At 35.4% G+C, this 10,151-nt stretch overlaps 1 protein-coding gene across 4 annotated transcripts; it reads left to right on the forward strand.

Moving 5' to 3' along the window:
• The first annotated feature begins 343 nt into the window (after positions 1-343).
• On the forward strand, positions 344-5,547 carry LOC18432279 (uncharacterized). Of its 4 annotated transcripts, none has more exons than XR_016061765.1 (4): positions 360-490; positions 2,761-4,394; positions 4,493-4,662; positions 4,908-5,547. XR_016061765.1 is itself a non-coding variant. In XM_088875098.1 (4 exons), the coding sequence occupies exons 2-4, from the start codon at positions 3,003-3,005 to the stop codon at positions 5,312-5,314; spliced, it is 1,638 nt and encodes a 545-aa protein (XP_088731224.1). In that variant the 5' UTR covers positions 435-490; positions 2,761-3,002; the 3' UTR covers positions 5,315-5,547. The 4 variants fall into 4 exon arrangements, 3 of the variants coding, with proteins under 3 accessions (XP_020521771.1, XP_088731224.1, XP_011622646.2); XM_088875098.1 differs by lacking the exon at positions 4,493-4,662 and having other exon boundaries at positions 435-490; positions 2,761-3,065; positions 3,227-4,394; XM_020666112.2 differs by lacking the exon at positions 4,493-4,662 and having other exon boundaries at positions 344-490.
• The last annotated feature ends 4,604 nt before the right edge of the window (positions 5,548-10,151 follow it).

The following is a 10,151-nucleotide window of genomic DNA, read 5'->3' on the forward strand; positions in this document are numbered from 1 at the left end:
AAAATATTAGAAAAGTATACACTAAGACTATTATCTTTGGTACAAGGTGGTGACATTTGATCTTGCCTATTGGATATGAAATTAGATGGTTGTATTTATTCCATTCACCAAGCTCAAACTTCAAAAGAAATTTTTTTGAATTTTGTGACACACCTAAACTATCAAATTTCACATGGGATGGTTGTAAGTAATTGTGACCTCTATGTATTAAAAATAAATAGTATCACTATATACAATCCCAAAAATAATTCTATTCATAATACCTTATTTCCCTTATCCAATTTATGAACCATACACCCCATGTTTAGGGATTTTATAGTCATTCCGGAGGTCACACGACATTGTGGCATTAACCCAAAACGTAAGGGCAACATGGTAATTTGTCCTTGCCGAAACAAGTTTATTAAAAAACCCTAAAACGAAACGATAAAACCGATGTTTCAATCTTTTTCTCGTCTGCAAATTTCGGCAAGAATTTCACCAGAATCAGGTGAGTGATGGGCATTTGCTCTCTGTCCATGCATTTTCTTTATCATTTTTCATGGAATTTAAGATCTTTTTGTACTCATTTTATCGATTAGTAATGGCCTTTTTTCATGTCGTTTATAGTGCATTTTCACTGCACGAGTAGATTTCATTTGCTCTTTATCACTTGCTCTGCTATTGAATTCATGGACCCTAGTTTTTCTTGATCTTAGATGAGTTTTAGTAGTTTTTGGGATTTTTTGTGCATTGATTTTAGCTGGAAAGAGTAAATGTATGACACTGGTTTTGGGGGCTTTTCTTTGCATTTTGGAGTTTTTCTTTGCGTTTTGGGGTTTTTTATTACTCAATAATACTTGGTTCTGGATCGTGTTTTTGAATTTGAGGGTGGATTTGGTGTGTTTTTAAGCTCGTGTGAAGAGGAGTAAACCTGAATATTTCTTTTGAAAGACTTTTTTTTTTGCATTTTTTGAAATTCTAAATATTATGGCCTGTATGATTGCTGGAACCTCGGCATTTAATCTCATTGTTGGTGTGATTAAACTTCATGAATTTTAATAGGAAAATTCATCAAAAGAACACCCATAATAGATGAAGCACTCTACCTATTCACAATTAATCCAACACAAGATCATGTGTTTTCTATTGGTATTTTGATGTTAAGTCAAAAGATATGGGCAAGGTGTTAAATTGTTCATCTCTCATAGATAAGTTGATAAATTTCGCTTTTTAATAATTTTAATCAAATTCTCTTTAAATGGTATTTCACGGGGATTTTCTTGGCCATTACAGGGAAGAAGGGATCTGGTTGAATTTGACTTACAATTTCCACTGTTCGTAACTTAAACACAGGAAGTTTTTTATTTCAGTAAAAGTTTACTATTATTATTATTTATTATTATTATTATTAGTATTATTATTATTTTGCATTGTCCACTTCTTTATACTGCATTAGTTATCCAGGCTAGCCTTGATAACGTTTTTTTCTTAGTTGTTAAAAGAAATATTGTCTGGTGCTTTTTGATATTTCAAATCTCTGACCTTTAGATTTGATCTTTTTGGGGTTTTATCATGCCAAACTCTGTATATCAATGTAAAGTTGTGGATGCATGCTTATTGGGTGGATCAGAGCAATGTGGAGTCACTTCTAAAGCACACTGTTCCTTTCTTTAAAAAAAAAATAAAAAATTATATTTTTATTTTGACGTTGATCTTGAGGCTATGATTTGCTATGGCTTTGAACAATTGTTAAAAAAAATGAGATTGATATTTTATCTTACAATATCAACGAAAATGAGGTCGGTATCTTGGCATTTCTGGTTTTCTACTTGGCATTTCTAGTTTTCTTCTAACGCAGGTAACTAGAGATTTTCCCTAAACCAAAATTTCATTAAGTCATGGTATATTAGTGTGGTTTTATTTTCTGTGGGTGTAATTGTTTTCTCTACTGTTTAATATTTATGTTTAATGTTTTTATGTTTAATGTGCTCTTGGTGAATTCAGAATTTTTCAGGCTGGATGAGTTTGTGTTTTCTTGTAGTGAGCACTCACAATGTGTTTGTGGCTACTGTCTACAGAAAAGTTTTTCATAGAATCTTGTCCAGAAGTGTATCTTAATTGTATGACTCCGAGCTAAAATTAATGAACATAGGAATATATTGGTCAATAGGTAGATAGTATAGACTCTAATGCTCTGGCATTGTACGACTCCGAGCTAAAATTAATAAACATAGGAATATATTGGTCAATCGGTAGGTAGTATAGACTCTAATGCTCTGGCTTGATCATTGAATCATTTCTGATTTGTATGCAAAGACCTGATTATTTTCAAATGGGGTGACATGTAGGTTCCTGAATAAATTACTGAATGAAGAATTTATCTTTTTCATCTTCTCTAGTTGAATTTACCTGTCTTATTACCATACGCTTGTTTTGGAACAAATGAATTTTTACAAGTTAGGACCAATTACAAGTTTTGGAACAAATGTCTTAAGATAAAATTCTACAATTTGTTCTGGGAGTAAATGAAAAACCTTTGTGGGAAGGATCGGCAAAACTAGAAATAAACATTTAAGTTCTTAGGATAGATTCGTAGGCTGATCCAATATCTATTTTCTCATGATACCACCTGCAACAGATTTTTTTTTCTCCTGTTTGATATATTGCGTCCTATAATATTTTAGAGAGTTGAAACTAAGCCTCGACCCTGTTCTTTTCAGTGATGTATGACTGGTGTCATGTGCCTTACCCACTTATTTGCACTGTGTTTTGTTATAGGTCTATTTAGTTAACTATGGTCAGGGAGAAAGATGTTTTGTGGCAGTATGGTAAAGTAGTAGATGGAAAGACCCAGAAAGTCGAATGTTGTTTTTGTGGTGCAAATATGAGCAGTGGTATTACCCGCTTCCGAAATCATTTAGCAGGGGTGTCGAAAAAGGATGTCGCGCCATGTAAACAGGTCCCTGATGAAGTGAGAATGCTTGCTTATAACCTTGTAAAGACAAAAGACAAGGAAGCAGATGCAAAAAAACAAAGGAAAAAGGAACTTACACTGGCCTCGAGGCATGAGAGTACTTCAATGGGTGAGTCTCTTCTATCCCCTTCACCCATTAGAACTCTTTTGCATCCCTCTATTGAGAATATCTGGCCTAAAAGGGGTAAGGAACTTGTAGATGACTTGATGGGGAAGTTCTTTTTTGATAACGGTTTACCTTTTAATGTTGCTCGGTCTAGGTATTATCAGCCTCTTATAGATGCGATTGCAGCTTATGGTGTGGGGTATAAGGGTCCAAGTTCAGAGACCTTGAGAACCGATATTCTACAAAATGTCAAAGAAGAGGTTCAAAAGTTTGTTGATGACAGAAGAAAGGATTGGGCTGAGACTGGATGTACAATAATGTCAGATAGTTGGACGGATGCTAGGGATAGGTCATTGATAAATTTCCTTGTTGCTTGTCCTAAGGGAACTGTTTTTTTGAGATCAGCCGACATAACTGCTCATGTCAATGACCCCAAGTACTTGAGCAATTTATTTGAGGAAATAATACAGGAAGTTGGCCCTGAAAATGTTGTCCAAATTATAACTGATATCGGGGATAGTTTCAAAGCAGTGGGGAACATATTGTGTGGTAAGTATCCCAAATTATTTTGGGCGGGCTGTGCAACACATGGCGTCGACCTTATGCTCGAGGATTTCTCCAAATTGAACTTGGTCGGCCGTATCTTAGAAGTGGCAAAGGAAGTTATCAGATATATATATAGTAACACTGGGGTGCTAAGTATGATGCATCGTTTCACTGAGAATAGGGAACTATCTAAGTCTCTATCCACGAGATTTGCTACAAGATTTGTGTCCTTACAATCCCTTGTGGGTCTTGAGATGCAACTAAGACACATGTTCACTCACCCCGATTGGATGGCATCTCCCTTGAACCAAACAGAAGAAGGGAGGTTTGTTGCTAGTATAATGCATAATGAAGAGTTTTGGATTGAAGCAAAAGAGGTGTTAGCTATTTCTGAACCTCTTCTTAAGGTTTTGAAATTGGTTGAAGGGGGTAAACCTACCATTGGTCACATTTATGAAGCAGTATTTGGGGCAAGGGAGACCATCAAGAAACACTATAAAGATGATATGTTGAAATGCAAGTGTCTTTTGGATATCATTGATAGGAGATGGAAGGGGCAAATGCACTCGCTTCTTCATTCAGCTGGGGCTTTCCTGAACCCACATATATTTTATAATAAGCTGGTATCATTGGACGGCATAAAGAATGAGATGCTAGAAGTTGTTAATAAGATGATTCCAAAGGATGATCACATAATTTTAGGCCTAGAAATCGTTAAGTACCAGGATGCTGATGGACTTTTGGGAAATCCATTTGCCGTAGGCTCGAGATCTGCGCTTCATCCTGGTATTTTCTAAATTTATCATTATCTCACTTTTCAGTTCCTGTGATGTTAAGTTAATTTCCAGTCTCTTCCTTAAAAAATTTATGATTTTCTTTTATAGGTCAAGGTGCCCAATGGACATTGGGAGTCTTCACCATCCTTTGAGACGGTAGATAGTGATGAAGAGGGAATAGGACCTGCCATCTATGGAAAACCATAGTGCATTGTACTCATCACTAGCCAATGAAATTATGGATGGTGAAATGGGATGGAGGGAAGGAGACCATTGAGGTTATGTCCTGTCTGATGGTTTTCTCTCCATCATTGGCCATCATTTCATCAGATAATGGTGTGACCCCAATGGGCTATGAGAAAGCCCCAGAGGCCCATGGTTTTCCATAGTCCATTGGGTGAACAGTGTGTACTTTCCCTCTTGATAGTTGAACTCAATGCTAATTATATTATTTTTAAATGTGATTCCACAATTCCAAATTATTTCATTTGTCAGTTTTTCATTGGTTGATTATGGCATTTAGGTAAGTGGTGGAGCTTATGTGGTGACGAGGTACCAGTGCTGCGAAAGTTTGCCGTAAGGATCTTGAGTCAACCCTGTAGCTCATCAGGTTGTAAGCAACAATGGAGCTTTTTTGAAGCAAATCATGCAAAGAAAAGGAGCAAACTGAACTCAGGAGTGTTCAATGACTTGGTGTTTGTCAGGTATAACCTTCGATTGAAGGATAGGGCTAACAGTGATAAGGAATACGACATTGAGCATATTAATTCAGACAACATAGGTGGTGCACCGGATTGGCTTGATGACACCGATCCTCCCGAGACCCCACTATTGAACGGGCTCGAGGATAGCACCATTCTTGATAGTGTAAATGAGAACTACCACAAGCCACCTGGATTTTACCATGTTAAGCCTGATGACAACACATGACAATGTTAGTTTTTGTTTCTTGAAAATTCATTAGATGGGAAGGTAAGGAGACTTCTTTTTCCTTTCTTTTCCAATGGAATCATGAAAAATGTGCAAAATTTTGATTTAAGGCTTCTAACAACTTCTCTTGTATTTTTACATGTCTGGATGCCTTATTTTTCTCGTGTCCCTAAACATGAGGGTTAATTTATGTGTAATATACGTGTATGCATGTAATGTTTTGTTTGAAGCCATATCTGTAGTTTTAAGAATTTCTTTTAGTATTCCATATTGGAGAGATCTTATAGTTATAATGTCTTTGAGCTCAATATTTTTTATCTACTTAAACTGAATCTTCCAAACCCTTATGTCCCTTCATCTTAGATATTTCTATGGCCTTAATCCCCCATATTTTCTTGCTATTTATCAATTCTAGAAAGATTGATGGAATTTTCTGGGTAGGATTTGGATATTGCCTTAACAGTAGTCAATTTTCTTGACGAATTTGTTCAGATTATGTATGATCTAGATTATTATACTCTTCTATGAGAAACTCACAGAGTTTTACCCGACGTTTTCATGAGTGCTTGAATTGAGTTGACACAGATGAGTCTCAGGTCCAAACCCGAGCTTTTAAACTTTTCCTGTACGAAATAGTGAATAAGGGTGAATCGCTTCTACACATATCCTGTCTAGTGCTTGTTTGTTTATTAGGGAGATCTGTAGCACTCCCGCCTTTGTTATGCCGGAGTGGAAGAGCTATTTGGAAGTTGTTGCTTCCAGCAACCTTGGGAAATGTCAATTGATGATGTGTTTTTGGAAGGCGCAAATTGCATGGTAACCCATGGAAGCGGCGGCTTCCGGACTTAGTGGAAGAGGGGGTTTTGCCAGCCCGAGCCCCCTCTTCAACAAAACAAACAGGCCATTAGAGACTTGTGTGCTAGATTGTGCACATGGGATCCCTTGCTTCTCATTCTTTTAAAAGGACACTGCATTTTCAAACAAGGAATCTGGACTTTTTGTTGAAGGTGTCTAAACTACTGAGGAGCCCCACAGTTGGGGCACCCTTGTTTTTCTAGACCTTTTGCAATGGAGAGTGGAGATCCCATGTAATTTGTTGGATATATGAAGCCGGTGTTTAATAACTGCCTGACTTGGGACACGTCCGATAGGTCCGGATTAGGGGGACAGTGATTAGGGGTTGGAGAACCTCAGAATAGCTTCAGTCCCCTGATTTTGAATTTTTTTTTTTCTTGTTGAATTCCTTCCGACTCAGACTCACCTGAATAGGACCAAAAGTTTGGACGCAGCTCAAACACCTGTGGAGTTGGAGTCGAAGTCGCTTTTTATACGTGTTTTCCTGCACAAAGTTAAAAAAGCCCCCATCATTAAGATCAAGAAGCCTTGCATGGTCTTTATGAGGAGACCAGTGCCAGCTTTTACTCATAATGGCTAGGAGTTGATCTTCACCTACTTATTTAACAATTTACAGTTTTTAAATTTTGCAACGCAAGCTTGAAAGATAGCAGCTTTGTTATCTGGTCTTGTACTGTTTTTCCATTGTTTTTGGTGGATTACCGAGACTATGGGGAAGGGGGGCCAGGATGGTATGAGAATCTATTTTTGTCATTAATTATAAAATTTTAAATTTAAAAAACAGTTTAAATCAAGCAGATCTATAAATGTATGAGAATCTTGCAAATAGAAGGTCCAGAAAATGTGTTGTAAGTCTCAATATTTTTGAGACTCAAAATCTTTTTTTTAAAAAAATTCATACATCCCAATGTCGAGATGATCAATTAGAGGGTTTTCCAACTCTAAAACAGCCTTTTATGATGGATTTTTTAAGTGCACCTTAATTCTACTTTTTTTTTAATGTTGTAACCGTACATAAACTTTTTCCCTTAAAAGAGAGAGAGAGAGAGAGAGAGGTGTTTCTAAAAGATAGGGAAAGACTCATTTTTCAGTATGTTCTTGATCAATGAAATCAACTCACCTAACCAAGTTGCTTGCTTCAGCGATAAAATATTATGGTTATATGGCCTAGACTTGTCAACTAGAAGTAGGTGATAACTAGCTGAGCTTTAATTTTTAAAGAAAAACGAAATTTGTCAGAGCAATTTTTTTCATGATCAACTCACCTAACCAAGTTGCTTGCTTCAACTTTTTCTCTTTCTATTGTACCTTATGTTCCCTAACATTGCCAATTTATCTAAACTTCAGTAATAAGTATATTACCTCTGTATTTTCAAACACCAACATTTTAGTGAGTCACTATGTCACCAAGTTGCCATGTGAGATGGTTGCGTTTTCTGATACTAATGCCACTCTAAATTAAAATATTGGTATATTTGAAATATTAATATCTCGTCAATGCATTGCCAGATTAATGTACTTCAAAAAAGAAAATAGGATTTTGAGTTCCAAAACAGTTAGATATCACCATCTGAAGATCGGATGGTATTTATTCAATCCTAAGACATTGTTTTTCTGATAAATAAATTAGGATATGCTTTTGCAAGAGCATTTAATCACCCGAGGAAATGAATATGAGATATGCTCCAACAAAGTATTTGATGACTAGAGGAAGTAAATGTGGGACATGGCGCGAGTTAGTTCAAGTGTAAAATTAAAAAAAAAAAACAAGGGATAGGCTTAAAAGAACATAGTTGGAAGTAGTGAAAAAAGATATGGGACTTTATGACCTCACTAAAAGTATGGTCTTTAATAGAGTTGAATGGTGGACTAATTAAAAAAAAGCCTCGAGGATGATGATGAGATATTTCGTGTTTAGTTTGAACTTGGATGGTTTATGGGTTCAATGTTTATAATTCATCAGTGTGCCATTGTGCCATCTTAGTTAATATTGAAGGATTACCTTAAAATCTATCCCAGTATTGATCCACTTATGCACCTCTTCAATCCCTTTCAAAATCTTATCTACAAATTAACATTTTTCTTTCCTGAGAAGTTCCTACGAGGTAGAGACGTCATTATACTTACAAGCAAGGCACGCCTCCAAAAAAAAACCAATGAAAAAAGTTGTTTTGATGTTAGAATACCCTCCCATTTATCATTTCAATAAATGAGATATATAGATGTGAAATAAGAAAAGATTTCAAATCTTAAAAATACTACATATGGTTCTTTCTCTTTCTCTAATTGATATTGTTTGTATAGAAAATTATTTCGTGTTTTTTTGGATTAGCGGACCGATCTTAAACAGATCCCGAATCCCACATCTCATTTCCACATTTTACATCATTCGTTTAGTTTTACCATGTGGATTGTCGTGCAGAAGGATACAAGCATTAGCATATTGTTAATAATGAACTACCAATTTAGATATTTTCAAGTGTTTGAATATATGTTTAATCAGTGCCAGTTTAGAATCTACCAATTTACACCATCATAAGAATTTTTGACACTAAAACTGTATCTTCCTGATGGTGTGAAGGCATGCCTCTCTAGATAAACTCCTTATATAAACGGCGCCTTTTTTTTATTTTTGTGAAATATTCCAATGGCAAACATCAACCATCCTCCCTTGTAACAAAAAAAACATCAAAAATCTCTCAACACGAATAACAAAGGATGAATGTGGGTTATTCTAGAATACACCACATTAATAGTAAACTTAAAATTTAATACTCTAAAACTTTATAAAGATAGTCCTCTTATGTTTCTATCCCTTTTGAGAAGCATTAAAAAGAACCAGGTTATGCAGGCCATTTAAACGCAGGAGGTCTGTGCAAAGATATCGAAGTTCTCATGGAACAACGCAAGAATCAGTTGCAGAGAATTAAGGAAAAAGTTTTCGGTTGCAGAGAATAAAGACATAGCTGGCTTCCAATCTGTCAATATGTGTATATCACGATAAGATTTGAAATTTTGAAGCCCAATTTCTAGGTCCTCTCTCTCTCTCTCTCTCTCTCCGATCACCTTCCAAGCTGTAAAGCATTGACATTGGGATTTTGAGCGGCACATTGTGGTGAAAACCCATGCACGGTTGAGGAGGAGAACCCTTTGCTTGTAAAGGAGAGGTAGCCTCGTAGAGGTCAAGGAAAGCTATGCATTAAAATGCTAAAATGGTAATGAAAATAAATGAGTAGGTACCGAACAGAAAAGAGGGGGTGGATTTTTTAAGATAGAGAGAGAAACTTGCAAGTAGAGAGAGAGTATCACGTGTGGCACTAAGAGGGCATCGTTTACGGTAAAAAAATTTTTTTTTTTTTTTCTGAATGTTGGTACAAGTTTTTTTCTTTATAAAATCAAATAGGGCATGGCATAAAATATCAAATATCTGAGAGATTTTTTTGGAGTATGTAATTTTGAATAAAGAGTCAACCTCAACCAATCAAAGTAAAACACACTTTTAAAATATGTTGAAGAATATAGTCTTGGTTTTGAAAATTTTTATGAAAGCTTAAAAATATTTTTAAACCTAGTTATGAAATTTGAAGCTCGAAAAACATTGTATCTATAAACACTTACAAATCTTGAAAATAGAAGATTTGGTGTTGAAATTTTTTATGATAAACCTATTTATAAAATTTAAAGCTCGACTCAATTCATTTTTTCTTTTTCTTTTTTTAAGATGATACATGCTTATGCACATCAGTTTTTTGAAATGCAATAAAAATAGCCATTAACATTTTAAAAGAGCGAGGCGGAAGGGAGAGAGATGCATTATAGTTTCTTGCCATAGCTGAATATTTGGGTTGAATTCCAAGGAGCTGAAAACTAATAAAGATATAATACTTAAATAAGGAAAAAGTTTATATACCTTAAAACGTAAAATTGAGGTGCACCCCTTCGAAAAAAGTTACTTTGATATTGGCAAAACAACTATTTGATA

Source organism: Amborella trichopoda, chromosome 8, assembly GCF_054954075.1.
Source record: "Amborella trichopoda isolate Santa Cruz 75 chromosome 8, AtrichopodaSantaCruz75HAP2 v2.0, whole genome shotgun sequence".
In the NCBI taxonomy this organism is placed as follows: domain Eukaryota; kingdom Viridiplantae; phylum Streptophyta; class Magnoliopsida; order Amborellales; family Amborellaceae; genus Amborella; species Amborella trichopoda.